The sequence below is a fragment of the Neophocaena asiaeorientalis genome, unplaced genomic scaffold (assembly GCF_003031525.2).
Source record: "Neophocaena asiaeorientalis asiaeorientalis breed wild unplaced genomic scaffold, Neophocaena_asiaeorientalis_V1.1 scaffold191, whole genome shotgun sequence".
NCBI classification, from domain to species: Eukaryota; Metazoa; Chordata; class Mammalia; order Artiodactyla; family Phocoenidae; genus Neophocaena; species Neophocaena asiaeorientalis.
The window spans coordinates 1567802-1585973 of NW_020175105.1; the positions used below are offsets into that span (position 1 = coordinate 1567802).

General features: G+C 37.3%; 1 protein-coding gene across 1 annotated transcript in view; it reads left to right on the forward strand.

Moving 5' to 3' along the window:
* SPMIP7 (sperm microtubule inner protein 7) overlaps window positions 1-18172 on the forward strand; it is a 59813-nt gene that overhangs the window by 3441 nt on the left and 38200 nt on the right. Inside the window, exon 3 of the mRNA XM_024764387.1 lies at window positions 7820-7917. Coding sequence (XP_024620155.1) covers window positions 7820-7917 — 98 coding nt within the window. The remainder of the gene's footprint in view (window positions 1-7819; window positions 7918-18172) is intronic.

The following is an 18172-nucleotide window of genomic DNA, read 5'->3' on the forward strand; positions in this document are numbered from 1 at the left end:
CTCCTTATCTGTCTCTGTCCTTTGAAAAAATTAACTTGCTGATGATTATCAAAGAGTTAGGTTACAGGAGCTGAAATGCAATGCGAAAGTAGTTGAAAGTAAATTTTGGGGTCTTGTAAGAACAGGAGCTGAAGAGAGGCAACCCCTGCATAAATAACTCCACCACATTCCTGGAGGCAGAATTTGATGAACACTCACTGACTGCTGCACCTTTTGGTTTCTCTGTAAGAACTCCTAGAGGGTGTCACAAGCCTGGCCCAGAAGTGGTGAGGAACTTCCAGAAGAAATCCACGGGCAGTGTTCCTGTATGGAATGTGCCTCGTAGGCAGGGAGTGAAAAGAGATTAACGTGTTTGAGCATGTGGGAAAAGCAAAGACCAAGTGTTATAGCAAGAGATGCTGAGCTTGCTCTAGCCTTAAGAGGCTGCGCCCTCTTCACCACTCCTCTGCAGTGCCCCGCCACAGACCAGAAGCCTAGGGAGGCTGTGTGGAGGAACAGTGACATCATTGTTTTTTGGAGCAGTGGAAGCTCATGGTTCCTGCCACTCCTCCATGAAGAGAGGCCATAGGCACTTGGGACTAGGAAGGGAGTACGAATCAGGGCAAAGGTAGTAGAAATGCAAAGCCCCACAAAATAATGGTCCCAAGCCACACTCTCCAGATACCCACTCTTGAACAAGAAAAGAACAATTTGATGAGAGATAAGCAAGGGATAAGAACTATGCTTTTAATGTGCACTCCAGTTGTGGCCTCAGCGGGTAGGCTTAGGGAAATTCCTTAGTTTGGAATGTTCACGTAAATATATAAATGAGGTCCAATAACATTTTAAGAAATAATTATTTTATAATCCATTTGAAATACCATCTAGGGAAATAAGGTATTACTGAGAATCAAATGCAGTTCACATTGAAGGAACCATTGATGAGTTCAGGCCAGTCTTACAGCCATAGTACAGTTTTCACTGATTCTGAACTAGTGACCAATTGTCTGATCTGTCCAGAAAGGAGCTTGAGCTCAATCTTTTGTTAATGTTTCAATGTACACTAATAGTCATTATCAAGAACTCTTCTTTAAAGGAATCGAAGTCATTTTTCACTGTAGTCTTATTTTAGACAAGTATGACACTTAGCTTGTAAGCAGAAAATCCCAACCTAGAGTAATTTTTAAGAACAATATTGATTTGTTTTTGTAAGTTTTCCTAAGAGTGAACTGTCAAAGCATTCCAACAAATTAGAGGTGAAGAAGCTAACTTATGACTGAGATAGGGATAACAGACATTGCACCAACAGTTCAGAACCAAATATAGAGCTCATCTAGCCTCTATTTCATTGCCTAGATCAGTACAGCAGAATGCAGAAGATAGGCTCTAGAGTGAGACTGTCTGTACTCTATTCCTGGCAGGAAACTTACTTGCACCATGACCCAGGACTCGTTGCTAATCTCTATGCCTGTGTATCCTTACTTATAAAATTCAGATACTAGTTATAATTTACAATAGCGAGGGCTATTTACCGTTATTCATGTAAAAATATCTGACAAAGGAATGAACCAATAACATTTGTTAGATGTTGTAAAGTTAAACAAAGTCATGTTAAGTTAAAGTCCAGAATTTTCAGTTCCTTCATACATAAATTGTCTTATAAAATTGTAGGAATTGAATGAATTAAGATGGGTAAAATACTTAGCAAAATTCGTGGAACCTGGTAAAGCATTTAATTAGTAGTAGGTGTTATGAGCTATTAACAGTTTCAAAGAACAATACTTGAAGTTCAGGGATTGATTTCAATATAATTTGGCCTATGCTTTCAGTGATTCTGGAAATAATCATTAATTATAAATAAATATTTGCAGTTTTTAGCAAACCTAAATACACATAATTTCTCATACATTCTGATAAAGAAGGATATCTTCTCAGAATTAATTATATCACACACCATTATGCTTTTCAGTGGACTTTCATAAATATCAAAACGTCCACTTTATAGATTATATCACTGATTTTTTGTCCTATTTCAACCTTATCTAGACATTTAACAGTGGTCAGTTGTTTTTTGTTCCTAGTTCCATCCTGTCATGGGAGCCACACCCTCATGGCCTCATCTGAACCTAATTACCCAAAGGCCCCACCTCCAAATACCATCATATTGGGGTAGGGGCTACAGCATATGAATTTTGGGGTACACACCCTCAGTAACAACCATCTTAACCATTTTTAAGTGTGTAATTCATTGGTGTTAAACACATTATTTTGCAGCCATCACCACTGTCCGTCTCCATAACTCCTTCCATCTTACCAAACTGAAATGCTATATCCATCAAATACTAACTACCTTTCCCTCCTTCCTCTCAACCCCTAGCAATCATTTTACTTTCTTTCTCTATGAATTTGACCACTTTAGCTACCTCGTATGAGCAAAATCATACAGTATTTGTCTTTTTGTGACTGGTTTGTTTCACTTAGCATAGTGTCCTCAAGGACAGCAGTGTTCTTGCTGTAGCATATGTCAGAATTCCTTCCTTTTTAAGGCTGGATAATTTTCCATTTTATGTATATACCACGTTTTGTTTATCCTTTCATCCATCAATGGACACTTGGGTTGCTTCACCTTTTAGCTATTGTGAATAATGCTGCTATGAACGTGGGTGTACAGATATCTCTTCAAGATCCCATTTCTGTTCTTTGGGGTATATACGGAAAGGTGGAATTGCTCAATGGTAATTCTGTGTTAGTGTTTTGAGGAACCAGCTATTGTTTTCCATAGTGGCTAATCCATTTTACATTGCCACACACTGTATTAACGCACAATTACAATTCCTTACATTCAAGGAATAAACCCCACTTGGTCATGGTGTATAATCCTTTCAAATGTGTGTTAAATTCTGTTTTCTAGTATTTGAGGATTTTCGCATCAGTATTCATCAGGATATCGGTCCATTTCTTCTTGTGTCTTTGTCTGGCTTTGATATCAGTTGGCCTTATGGAATGAATTTGGAAGTGTTCTCTTCAATTTCTTTGGAAGAGCTTGAAGTGGATTAGTGTTAATTCTTTTTTAAATATTTTGTAGATTTACCAGTGAAGCCATCTGATCTGGAGCTTTTCTTCATTGGGAGTTTTGATTACTGATTCAATCTCCTTATTAGTTATAGGTCTGTTCATATTTTCTGTTTCTTCATGATTCAGTCTTGGTAGGCTATGTGGTTTTAGGAATTTGTCCATTTCATGTAGGTTATATAATCGTTTGGTGTACAACTGTTCATAATACTTTCTTATAATCCTTTTTTATTTCTGTAAAATTGTTGGTTCTAAACCTCAGGAGTTCCCCAGGTGAGATCCAAAACTGGCCCCTGTACTCACAGGGCAAGGAGAAAGAGGCAGACTCTCCAGACGGGTAGGTGGCAGGTTTAATTACCAAGGAAACTTACTTATGCTTGTCTTAGGTGCCTTAAGATGAGTAAGATCTCTGCACCCACCCTCCAGAATCTTCAAGTTTATGTAGAGGACTTAACAGGGTTCAGTCACGTATACTGTCCAGATGGTCTCAACGAAGCGTTACTCTCTCAAGGCTGTGTTCCTGAAACAGCTCCTCCTGTGGGAACAGTGGGCAGAACATACATTCATTTCAAGGACAGAGGAGAGGGTAGGAGCCTCTGATTGCCTGAGTTCAGCTCATGGCTCAGTGGGTGGTCACGTCCTCTCAATGACCTCCAGCAAAAATCAGTTGTAATGTCCCTTCTTTCATTTGTGATTTTAGTTATTTGAGCCTTCTTTCTTTTTCTCTGAGTCAGTCTAGCTAAATGTTTGTCAATTTTGTTGATCTTTTCAAGAACCAACTCTTGCTTTCATTGATTTTCCCTATTGTTTTTCTATTCTCTCTTTTGTGTCTTTCTGACCTAATCTTTATTATTTTCTTTTTTCTGCTAGCTTTGGGTTTAGTTTGTTCTTTTTCTAGTTCTTTAAGGTGTAAATTTAGGTGGTTGATTTGAGATATTTCTTCTTTAATACAAGCATTTATACCTATGAGTTTTCCTCTTAACACTACTTTTGCTGAACCCCATTACTTATGTTTTTGTTTTCATTTGTCTCAAGATAATTTCTAATTTACCATGTTATTTCTTCTTTAATCCAATGGTTATTTAGGGGTGTGGTGTTTAATTTTCATATATCAGTTTTTAATTTTATTCCAGTCTATTGATTTCTAGTTTCATTCCATTGTGTTCAGAAAGTATTAATATATTTTACATGCTTTCAGTCCTTTTAAGTTTACTAAGACTTGCTTTGTCACCTATAGTATAGCCTAGAGAATGTTCTAAGTGCACCTGAGAAAAATGTGTATTCCGCTTGGGTATTCTGTTGGTTTGAGTGTTCTGTAAATGTCTGTTAGGTCAAATTGTTGTTTAAGTCCTCTACTTCCTTGCTGATCTTTGTCTGGTTGTTCTATTCATTATTGAAAGTAGGTACTAAAGTCTTCAACTGTTATTGTAGGGCCGTTTCTCTCTTCAATTCTGTCAATATTTGTATCATGTATTTTGAAGGTTGGATGTTTGGTTCATATAAATAAAATAGAGAATAGAAAAACAGCAGAAAAAATAACCTAAACCTAAAGTTGGTTCTTTGAAAATATCAACATAATTAACCTACCTTTTGCTATATTGAGAAAGAAAACTCAGGGAAGACCACTCACAAAGGGTATTTCAGATGTTAAAAAAAAAAACCTGTCTGCAACCATTAGAGGAGAGACAACACATGAATAAAAAAATATACATAGAATAGTCCTTGAATCTTTCTTCTAAGGTTTTGGCTTCCTTAAAAGCACCTTGTTATGGAAATGTTTTATAATAAAAATAATAAGGCCTATGGGAAAATAGTGTTCATGGTAGATTGCTCCAAACTCATACAGTTTCATGGGTTACACACAAAACCCATACACTGTAAAAATACGATCACAGTTTTAAACATGTTAAATCTCTAATAAATGAAATACTTTTGTCAAGGAAATAATACAGTGCTTTCCTTGACAAAACACTTGATATTTGTTTGGTGGCATGAAAGCAATGAAGTGAGACTGTGGGTTATGAAGGAGAGGTGTGTAATAGCTGTTCCCAAAAGTGGCTTTTGGCAGCTCACCCCTTCCTGCGTGTGCCTGCCACTTTTCCTACCATAAAATGAGGTCTGTTTCCTTCTCACATTGACTCTCGGCTTGGACATATGAGTGGCTTTAGCCAATAAGATATTAGCAAGCATGATGCAAGTGGAGGCCTGGTAAGTACTTGCACATTGAGATTGGTCATTTAGGGATTGTTCCCCTGGAGTTTCAGTCACTATTTTGTGAGAGACCCAACCTAGATCCAGAGGGGAAGAAAAATAAGGCATTGGTCATCAGGCCCAGCTGAGCCCAGCTAGCAGTCAATACCAACTTGCCAGCCGCGTGAGTGAGGTCATTTTGAACTAGCTATCGGAGCTATGCCTTATGACAGAACAATTCAGAGGCCCAGTAGATGATGAATGGTTGTTTTAAGCTGCTAGGTGTGAGGTTATTTCGCAGCACTAGTTACTGAAACGAGGTAGAAGAAAGGATGTCATCATACTTAGATGTAAGCGTAGTGCCCCTGAGGTATATAGTTGTAATTCATTGCCCTGTTTACTTCTACTCTGGCTTAAAGTCAAAATTTTAGTTTTCTTGTTTTTCTACTTTCCTTTTTATTTTTTTCTAAGTAACTGCTAGAATGGCTTCAAATCAGAGGATACCAAAAAGCACCATATTGCTGCTGATGGCATGAGAATCTACTGGAGGGTTTTCTTTGGCCAGCTGAGTCACAGACAGAATTATCCTTCTTCTCAAAACTGAAAAGATCATGGAATTCAGCACGGCCTCTCTCACTCTGCCTTGGCCTCTTGCCTTCGCTTCTGTATTAGTTTTCTCTTGCTGCTATAACAAACTGCCACAAACTTAGCACCTTTAAACAAAGGCCATTTATTACTGACAAGTTTGTGGGTCAAAAACCTGAGCGGGCTTAACTCTGTTCTCTATTTGAGATCCAACCGCCAAAGTCAAGGTGTGCTCTTTGTTCATATCTGGAGGGTCTGGGGAGAAATCTACTTTGGGGCTCATTCTAACTGTGCAGAATACAGTCCCTGACATCTGAGGCGCCCGTTTCCTTGCTCTCTGGCAGCAGGGGATGCACTCTGCTCCTGGAGTCTCCTCACATGGCCTGCTCCATCTTTACAGTCAGCAGTGCTGTGTCAAGGCCTTCTCACATGCTACTCTCTCTCACTTACCTTCAGAATCCACAGAGGGTCCCCCATTCTCCAGCCCTTCATTGCCACTTCTGAGTTTGCAGGTTCTGTCCTGCTTGGTCAAATATTGACTGAATCAGCATCATCATTATGAAGATGATGTTACTACATTACTACTATAGGTACTAATAATGTTACAACTACTAACTGATACTGTTATAAACTGCATGCCAGAAATTTGCCAATTCCGTTAAATACATTAATGGTAGTTTTTACAACCCTGACAGCAATCATTAAAGGTAAGAAAAATAAGACTCAGGGGGGTCAAATAATTCACGAGGTCACAGTGGTACCTTAGCCAGGAAGTATATACATTATTAAGCCCCAAGTATTGCTGTAGGCTCTTATGGAGCTTCACCAGATTGCTATCCATGGTGACCAGGGTGCTCCTGTGTTATCCCAAATCCCTGTCACAATTCATCTCACCTATGCTTAGATATCTCTGTACTGTCCAGCTAGCTCCCAGTTTTAACATTTTAGTTCATCTTTTGCTGAGTTAGATTAACTCATGGGGCAAAGCTAAAAAGTGGAGGACCAAGTTAGAAGAACCCATGCGGTAGGAAAAGGATCTCTGTGGTACAACCGTTATCTTCACCTACACTAGTGCCCTGTCCAAACCAGAGTAATTTGCCAAAGTTATCAGTCTCTCTTATTAAGACTTACTGAGGAGGATAGGTCCAAGGCTTTCATGTCCTGACATTGGCCTACCTCGTTTGTTCATCTTCCACCATTCCCTGGCTGCCATTTCAAGACATAGCTATACCCAACCTTCAGTAAGAGTTGTGATGCTGCTCTCACAGGGCAAGCCTACCATTGTACATACTGTTCCCGCATCTGGAATGACTCTTCTTCCTCCACTTCCCCTTTGTTATCCAAGTCATACTCAATTGTCAAGATGAGGTCAGGTCTTATCTTCAGGAAGATGTTCCTAACTCCCTACAATCTGGCTGGATTAGATGTCCCTCCTCTGCACTCCCGCAGCACTCAGAGCTCAACAGTGATCACAGTCACCACATTGTACTGAAATTATCTACTTACATGTCTGTCTTTTCCATTTGTTCATGAGCACCTCAAAACCAGGAAACCTGTTTTCCATCTTTATACATTCATCTGCTTTCATTTGTGGTGAGGTAAATATTTGTTGAAGGCAGCTTTTATATTTGCCCATCTCTTATCATTAGGTTGAATTATCTACATAGTAAACTCCTTTGTGTCACCACCATCCCCAACCTGTCTGCATGCACATGCACATGCACAGATTAATAATGCCCGAGAGATCTCTTCCAATAATAAATAATAAACAACAAATAATTGTACACTATTTAATTAATCTAACTCATAAATTCCAGAGCGCTTCTGTTCTCACTGCTGAGAAAAGTTGTTAGATAATCCATGGAAAAATCAATACCACACAGTTTAGCTTTCTAGTAGGAAGTATTTCTGGTGGAAGAAGAAATTCCTATTGCATTGTGTACATTTGTATTTCTTACGTATGTACCCAAAGCACATACATTTTTGTTTTCAGGTTGGACAAGCCCACTGAGAGTTACTGCCTTAAAACCTCATCATGAAGAATACTCAGTAAATCACCTATATACATTTGATGAGAAAGCAACATGTACCGTAAGGTTTTCTTACTGCATAGCATTATGTAGTATTTGTAATCAATTTATTTCCTTGTCTGTATTTGACATTTTATGCCCTGTAAAAAATAGCTACGCATACTGAGTGAAGTAAGTCAGATAGAGAAAGAGAAATATCATATGATATTGCTTATATGCAGAATCTAAAAAACAAATGATACAAATGAACTTATTTACAAAACAGAAACAGACTCACAGACTTAGAGAACAAACTTATGGTTACCAGAGGGGAAGGGTGGGGAGTGGGAAGAATAGTTAGGAAGTTTGGGATTGACGTGTACACACTGCTATATTTAAAATAGATAACCAATAAGGACCTACTGTATAGCACAGGGAACTCTGCTCAGTATTATGTTACAACCTAAATGGGAAGAGAATTTGATAAAGAATAGGTACATGTATATGTATAACTGAATCACTTTGCTGTACATCTGAAGCTAACACAACATTGCCAATCAACTATACTCCAAATATAAAATAAAAAGTTTAAAAAAAATAGCTACCATTTATAAAGTACTCCTTATGGGCCAGGCACTATGTAGAAGTTCACAGTTATTGTATATTATGCATGTCTGTGCATCCCTACAACAGAACAGTACTATGGAAGAAGAATGAGTAGTAGATGATGGTAGTGCCCAACACAGGCCCCTCTACTGGCAAGTGCACCCTCCCCAGTGGCAGTAGGCAATAGCCACTAAATGTCTGCCAGCTGCCAGCTGGACACTGCACCCTCCCACATTGACCACTCAGGCTTTGGCCAATGACTGACTTCCTTGAAGAAACAGAATAAAGCTAGATTTCAGCTGAAACCACATTCCCACTGGTGTGTTTTCCTTGTCGTATCCTACACTTCACCTAGAGCACTCCCACCATGTATTAATTGAACAAAACTTGTGTTTGAGTCCCTGCTTCTGGACAAGACAGTGTTGTTATCCCCATCTTATTTGAGAAATCTGAAGTCCTGTGATGTTAAGCAACTGACTTTTGACCACAAACTTTAAACCGGGATGTATGTCTGAATCATCCTATATGGATTAATAGATTCTAAACCCGTGGTATTTAAATTACTTGAAGACTCCCCAAGGAATACATAGATATGACAAGGGATTGAAAAAAAAAACAGCTTTACTGAGGTATGTTTTACACACCATAAAGTTTGCCCATTTAAAGTGTTCAATTCAGTGGGGTTTTTTTCTTCATTCTTTTAGGATATTCACTGAGTTGTACAACCATTGCCACAATCTAATTTTAGAACTCTTTCATCACTCCAAAAAGAAACCCATGCCTATTAGCAGTAAAGATACGGATGCTTTCAAGGAGTCAGTTTCCATTTCTGTTACTCTTGTATGTACTCCTTCCTAAAGTTGATCTGCCTGATGAATTACCTGTACTTAGAGATACAGATTGATTTCTTCTTTTCCCTCTTTCCCCACCTCTCCCTTTGCCTTTTCTAATTTTACCACAAAAAGGAATGGAGCATACCTCCCACAAATCATGTACTAGGGTATATGGCCATGGAATAAAAAGGTCATTCAAAATAAATGTCAACAATGCCTCCTCTACTCAAGATGCCATCCACCCATGCCAGGGCTTCATGTCTTTCTTTGTCTATGCATTTTTCTCTATAAGAAAATTAAAGCATTAGAAATGAGGGAGATGTGACCTGTTTTGAGCTATTCTAAATTCAGATAAAAGGCAGAATTTGTTTACAAGGGTAAAGAAAATTTGTTATTTTCACTTATTCCATCTCCAGACTCTTCAAAGAGTCTATTGCTCCTTCTGGTAAGTCCTGTGAAAGCAAATGAAAGGGAACATTATAAGAAATTGAAGGCATTAATGCCTTTTTTTTTTCCATCTAAGGCTGCAAATTTATGGCAAGGCTACATACTTTACTTAGCTATATATTGTAGAATTAGAATTCTGAAGTTTGTGCTTGTCCTGCAAAAGCTTATAGAGCATACTTATTTAAATTTAAAATAAGCTTAGACTTTTATGACAAAATCTTGATATTTTACTACCAGTAGTGGGAGCTAAGTAACATGGGACAGTACTTCCAATGGAAAAACAACTGGATTAACATTTTTTTAATATCAAAAAGCTAATAAGGTGGAGAGAAATTACTGGGCCAGTGAGAGGGTAGAAACTCTAAAATATAAGCTATCACTTAGGGTCACTTCAGCCTTACAGCAATTTGCTGTTCTGGAAAGGGAAACTAAACTTTAACTGAACTTTTCCTAGCCTCGTGGGTATAAAACACCAAACATTAGAATTGGTCTTTGAAAACCACCCACTACACCTGAAGCCTTTCACCTTAGAAGTAAGGGTAGATCAATAGTAAAAAGCCTTGAACAGACTATAGCTGCTTCACAATAAAAGAGAAAAACAAGTCTTGAACTGGTATTAAGGTGATCCTAGATTGCTATCATTCCCAGAGTCCAGACATACAAATAAAACTTCTTTGGAGGATGATAGTATATTAATTACTAAGCCTCAAATTATTTCTGTCAATAACTTTTAAAATATAATGTTTAACACATAATCAACAGTAACCAAATGCATAAAGAGAAAGGACACTGTGAATGAGAATCAGCAGAAATGAGAGAAAACAAAGAGAGACAAAAATTGATTCTAGACGTTGGAAATATGCATAAAATGTTCAAAAAGAAAAAAGATTAAGCTCGAAATTTTTGTAAATAAGTTAGAAATTAGAAAATGCAAAATTAGAAAAATGAGAAAAATGTAGTACCAGAACTGAAAAATACAGTAAGCAAAGAATAAGGTAGATGGGTGCTGTAGCAGATTAGACACAGTGAAAGAGAGGAAAATACTCTTGATGATGCACAGATTTACAAAAAGATGGAAAATACCAAAGGGAGAGTAAAAATCATAGAGGATACAGTGAAAAAGAAAAACATATGTTTATTTGGAATTCTAGATGTGTAAGAGAATAGGAGAGAAGCAACATGTGAAGACACAATTATCATATCCACTGCTGTTTATTTATGGAGTTCCCTGCGGCATCCCCTCACATATTCTGCTGTACATTAAGGATTAATTATTAGTAAGCCAATCATGACAGCAGCAGCAGCAGCTGCTGATGTCAGCCCCAGCACCAACAAAAATGGCAGCAAGAGTCTCAAAAGACAGACAAAGCACAGAAGACACAAAAATGGAAAGAAGGAAATTTTTTTTTAACTATTTTTTTTTTTTTTTTTTTACGCTGTGGCCCCTCCCGCTGAGGAGCACAGGCTCCGGACACGCAGGCTCAGCGGCCACGGCTCACGGGCCCAGCCACTCTGAGACACGTGGGATCCTCCTGGACCGGGGCATGAACCCGCGTCCCCTGCATCAGCAGGCGGACTCTCAACCACTGCGCCACCACGGAAGCCCAAGAAGGAAATTTTTGCAAGTTATTTCTTCACATTGTTTATGGTAATTGCATTGTTTAGAATCTGGGCATCAGTTGTTATCTTTTGTTAGGTCTTATTGAACATGAAATTCTAGGAAATTGAAACATGATATTGTTGGTGATGGAGGATCTTAATGTGAGTGATGCTAAAGTATCAGGACATAAAGAGAGATCTCCTTCAATGTTATTAGTCTTGTCAGAAGAAACTAGGAAATATCTAGATTTATTAGTAGAGGTTCCCATTGAATCAGATTCCAAGAGCACTAGAGATGAAGTCAAAGATCAAATTTAATCACTTCTTTATGAAATAGTACACACAAAACATTCAGAGAACAGAGATAGAAGATGTACCAGCAGAAGAATAGCTACTAGAAAATGAATATTTATTAGGAAATTATGTAGATGATAAATTTGAGGACCTGGAAACTAAAACATTTCATAAAGAAATTGAAGCTACATAACATAGAAGTGGCAGCTTACAAGACTAATCAGGAAGTGGGAGAGAAAAATCCAGATTCCAATGAAAGACTGTGCCATGATACCAATGACATGATAAACCAAGATGATGATGAACAATAATATGAACCACCAGAAAATGGGGAGACATAAATTCAGACCCTGCTAGGAAATATTTAGTTACCTTCTTGAAGCAGAGCAATAGGAAATGACAGATTGCAGAATCTTTGCCCGTAAAACTAGAGGAGGGCCAATCTTATCCACACATCGCTCACCAACTTTATCAATACATTGCCCACAGGAAACAGGTAATTGTGACAAATCTTGTAAATTGCTGAAAAGCTCACAATCTAAAACATTTTAAATGAATTGTAGTCAATTGTAATTTAGAATACTTTTTAGAAATAAACAATTGATGTGATTTTGCATTTCTACATGCCTCATTTTTGACAGCAGATCCATTGGTTTTATTTGCCTGTTTGCTCCATCTCTCACGCAGCTCTTATTCTTACCCATGTTTATGTGTAATCTTCAGAAAAGATGTAGAAATTATATTGATGTAGCAGAAATTGTTTTGTCAAAGATGTCGTATGTGTTAGTAGTGCATAACACTAACAATGTTAGGTTTACTTGGGTGACCTCTGTGCTAAACATGGATTTTTATCTGCAAAGGCACGGAAATATTTGCTAACGACTCAGGCTGATAGGAATCGTCATAAACTGTGTGCCAATCAACAGGACAACGGGATACTGGGGAATATAGTACATATAGATATACTGGAACTAGATATAGTAGGATAAAACAGCACAGTTAACAACTCAACCTAATAGACATACAAAAATAAATCTTTTTGCAAGGACCATTTACAAAAATTACCACATACTATGCCGTAAAACAAGTCTAAAAATATTTCGAATGTTTTAAGTCATACAAAGTATATTCTTTGCCCACAAGACTATTATGACAGGTCAAAACACCTTAGAAAATCATGCATTTGGAAATATAAAAATGTATTTATGAATGAGTGATGGGCCAAAGAAGAAATCATAAAGGAAACTAGAAAATATCTTGAACTGAATAATAAAATGTTGTACAACACAAGGAATATAGCCAATATCTTACAATAACTATAAATGGAGTATAACCTTTAAAACTTGTGAATCACTATATTGTACAGCTGTAGATTATATAATGTTGTACATCAACTGTACTTCAATTTAAAAAATAAAATCGATCATGGGAGGAGTGCGCCTCCAGGGAAGGAAAGGCCAGAAGTGATTCCGCCATGGTTGGGACCAGCCTGGAGCCAGTGAGGGTCCCTGACTGAAGACCCAGCAGGCCAGCTTTGAAGAAAACCTAGAGAGAGGGCAAATTACAAATCATCCCCAGACTACAGGAGATACAGACATGGCAGAAGGGACTTGGATCAGGTCAGAAGCCAATTTCCCTGTGGTACCTAAGTGGATCCTGATGAATTTACCCTTGCAAGTGAAAAAGATGACATTACATACAAAACTGGAAGTGCACGAGTAAGAAGAGATTGAATAATAACTCATACATGCCTTTTGGGGCATTTAAGCCCTGAGAAAACCCTCTGTGACCCAGAGACTCACAAAGCGAGAGGAGTTGTCATTCTTCATGGTCTGGGCATTGCCAAAGGCCTCCAGCAGGGGATTGGCATTGATGATTTGATCTTCCAGAGTTCCCTGCAAAGACAAGAGCAGTCCTCACATCTGGCCTTCCTGAGCACTCTGACAGTCTTGATTCGGACACACCAATCAGACCCACCTGCACTTTGCCACTTTCATCCTTCTTCTCTCCAGTAACTGCAATTGTTGCAAAGTACTGGATGACACGCTCCTCTGTGTTCACAGTCTTTCCTGCTCCAGATTCTCCACTGTCAAACAGAAACCAAATAATAGATCAGAACTACAGCTTACATTGTCAATATCTAAGACAATCACCACAAACCAGAGAAGAAGAAAAAAGTCACTTGTGTGGTCAGGATGGACTGGTTCTCATGATCTGTGAAAAAGAAATCAAGACCATCAGTTTTTAAAAATAGTACACATCCAATATGAAGATTATCGACTCTGTTCAGATTAAACATAGTTTATTCTTTTTAACATTTTGAAGATGTTGCCTGTGATCTTGGTTTTGTGTGTCGATCCCAGATAGTACTTGCCTCTTGCAGTAAAATGTGAAAACGAGAGGCAAGGAATCACCTGTTTCTTCTTAAAATATTATTAATTTTAAAATTTATGGGAAATTTCAAACATATGCAAAGGTAGAGGACATAATGTAAAGAGCTCCTATGTACCCATCATACAGTTTCAGCAGTTATTATTTGGCCAGTTTTATATAATCTATACTCCAATCCTAAACTCACTCAGTTATTTTAAAGAAAATTCCAGGCATCATATAATTTCATCTGTAACTACTTCAGTAAGAATCATACAATTTTGAAGTTTCATTTAACAGATGAAGAAACAAACCCAGAGAGAAATAAGTGATTTTCTAATACTTACATAGCTTTTCAAGATATTTAGGTCAATAGTTTATATATTTTTCTGCTACCTGGCCTCCTCCAGGTTCTTCATATTAATTTGACTACTGCTAATTCTAAAAAAGGAAGAGATCTGGAATTGTAACTGTTGGTGCTCATTTACTTTTAGTTTCCTTGTATACACACTTCTAAGGGATAAAAACAAAAATTATCACTAAAAATAATAAAATAAAAAAATAAAATAGAATTATTGTAGCAATGTGTGGGAATGCAACTATAACAGTGCCTGGAGGAAAATATATAATCTTTTTTTAAATAATCTTAAATGAATATGTTATAACAGAAGAAAACCTGAAAATTTAAGAACTAAGCAAGCATCCATCTCAAAATGAGAAAAAATAATAGTTTTTTAAGCTGAATGGAGGATATAATAAAGATAAAATGAGAAATAAGAAAAGAGAAAACAAACATATATTTTAAAAGAACTCCAAGGCCACAAGTTGGTTCATTGATAAACAATTGATAAATATCTGCCAATGTCAATCAAGAAGAACAAAAATATATAACTTTGGGAAAGCCAAATATAATGCTGACCTCATAAAACTGTGCATCCCCACATAGCCTCAAAAACAGTGCAGAACAAGACAAATGACAGTATACAAAAACCTTACCATAACTAGAAGGCAGAGAAATTCTAAATTTCAAATTACTGCAAGTTCAAAAGAAAAGAAAACAGAAAATCCTAACAAGTCATGTCTCAACACCTCAACAGAAACCCTTTTTTTGGTAAATAAGGACAGCTTTGGAAAAATTACATGGTAGACAGAAGCCAGCTTAAAATTGGTCAAAACCGTGGATAAATAGACAAAAGTCTAGGACTAAAAATATAGATAATGTCAAAGTCTAAGTCTACAGAGAAGGAGTTAAAAGAACATGTGATCTGAGATGGCAGTTTCTGAAAGGAATTGATTGTGTAGGAGAAGAAGGTTAAAAGAAAAAAAAAGAAGGAAAAGAGGAAAATTTAAGATCCTGAAAGGCAAAAAGAATTATTTAATTGGAGATTTTACAACCCCTCTGGTAACAGTCAACTAAGATAAGGAGAAAACTTTATTAAAGAAACTGTGCTTTGCTACACAGACAGAAGAGGGTACCACTGAACTACAAATATTAAACCACACAAAATTCACAGAATTAATTAAAGAAAACTGTAATAAGACAGAAAACAAGAATCAAAATACCTTAGTGAAGAAAATTCCTCCCCAAATCAACTTTAAAAAATATTGTAATATAACACTCAGAAGTTTGTTATATATTTTCAAGCAAGCATTTGAGAATATGAAAATTGCCTGCATAAAGAAATTCAAAGATTTACAAATAAAATTTTAGGTGAAACAAGTGAAAGAAAATTCATTTCAAAATTAAGACCTAATTTCTAATTACATGATGCCCAAGGAAACTAAAATTAAATAAGATTTAATTAAAATAAAAATTTAATGGGGGACTTTGAAGAAAGCCAGGAAGACACCCAAGAGAAGAAGAATGAAGAATTAGTTTAAAATATCTGAGTGAAAATGGTTGAAAAGGAAGATAAGCAAAGATAAGCAAAGAAGAAAGAATATATGTATAATTGGAGTCCCTGAAGAAAAACTAAATGATAGAATGGAAATAATGTGTTAAACCAGGGTCTCTCAACTTTGGCGCAGTGACATTTTGGGCTGGATAATTCTTTGTTGTGGGAGAGATTTTGTGCAGTGTAGGATGATTAGCAGCATTCCTGGCTTCTCCCCACTAAACACCAGTAGCACCTTTCTTGATGAATGAAAATCCATTCTCAAAATGCTAGAAAATGGACAGCAAAGGAAAACAACAATAGTACAAAGTGAGAAAAAAGATAACAGAAGAAATTAATGAAGTACAGGAGATGGAGTAACATGCACTCAACTATCCTGCCTTAATAATGTAGAAAACTGAACAGATTTTGAGAAATAATGGCTTCCAGACACTAGACAAGAGGCAGTGAAGTACTAAGCTCTCTGAGGAAGGAAGAAGAACATTGTGAACTCCACAATCATACTGGCTTACTACCCGGAGACAGTTTCTAAACCACAGTCCAGGGAAGGGAAATCCATACAAAGCTTCACACTTTCATGCAGTTGAGGAGACATAGAGATTGGTGTTCTGGGGGTGAGGGGCAAGTCAAGCATAATTTGCAGAGTAGGATACCAGGGAGGAGGGAGCTACAGCAAGGGGGCTCTGGAGATCTGGGAGAGAGAATGAGCAGATCTTTGAGCAATGATCTGTGCCTCCTTAAGCGGAAACTACCAAAGCTGAGGAAACACCTATTGTAAAGAACTGACATGATCATTTTCTGAAGCTCAAACAGGCAGGGGATGTCCATGTCCCCACAAAGTAGAAGGAAGAAACTTTTTAGTTCATGGGATGTCAGGTGGACGCTTCAGAAGGATGTCACCTCTGAAGTCAGGCTTAGTTAGCCTTACTCTAAAGCTTCCTCTGGACTTTAATAAACAAAGCTTAAAAGCAACCCTCAAAAGCACCCAACTGATTACAAGTACTGAACTTTGTGCTGAAACAGAATCTAACACTATTTAAGTATCAAAATAAGTTCTAGTAACCAATAAACTAACATCCAAAATAAGCAAAACTCAATTAAAAATTGATTTTTATGCAAAGGAGAAGAAAAATATTACCCATAGTCAGGAGCAAAAGTAAGTCAGTAATGCCAGACACAGAAGTGACAGACATGAAGAAACAAGCAGACAGGGATATGTTCAAGCAGCTATTACAAATGTGTTCCCTACATTCAGGATGTAGAGGAGACCACACTATGATGATGTGGAAAATGGGCCATACAAACAAGACTCAGAAGGACTTCTAGAGAAAAACACCATGTCTAAAATGAAAGATAAATGGATAGCTTCAAGAACAGATTAGACACTGCAGAATAAAAGGTCAGTGAAATTAAAGACATAGCAGTAGAAACTCGAACATGAAATACAGAGAGAAAATTAACAAATAAAGCATCAGTCAGCTGTGGGACAGTGTCGAGCAGTCTAACATACATGTAGTTGGAATTCCAGGGTAAAAAGGAAAGTGGGAAAAAAATATTTTGGGAAATAATGGCCCAAATTGTTCCTAACTGAAGAAAATTATGAATCTTCACATCCCAAAAATTCAGCAAATGCCAAGCTGAGTAAAGATAAATAAAACCATGCACATCAACCACATTGTGGAAAAACAGTGATAAAGAGAAAATCCTAAAATAGTTAGAGAAAAAATATTATGTACAGAGGAACACATGTAAAAATGACAGTAGGTTTCTTGTCAGAATCTGTGCAAGCCAGAATAAAATGAAAACACATTTTAAATTTTTAGAAAATCAACTATGAATACTTTAACCAGAAATAACACATTTCAAAAATAAAGTCAAAACACACAAGGACATTTTCAGAAAAACCAAGCTGAGAAAATTCATTGCTAGCAGACATAAAGGAAGTTCTTTAGATAGAAAAAACTAAAGTATATGGAAATTTGAATTTCCACAATGAAATGGATTTGAGATCAACAGAAATGGTAAACATGTGGGTAAAAATAAAATACTATGTTTTGTTTTTAAGTTAAAGTATACTGACTGTTAAAGAAACAACCATTACAGGGCTTCCCTGGTGGCGCAGGGGTTGAGAGTCTGCCTGCCAATGCAGGGGACACGGGTTTGTGCCCCGGTCTGGGAAGATCCCACATGCCGCGAAGCGGCTGGGCCCGTGAGCCATGGCCGCTGAGCCTGCGCGACTGGAGCCTGCGCATCCAGAGCCTGCGCGTCCGGAGCCTGTGCTCCACAATGGGAG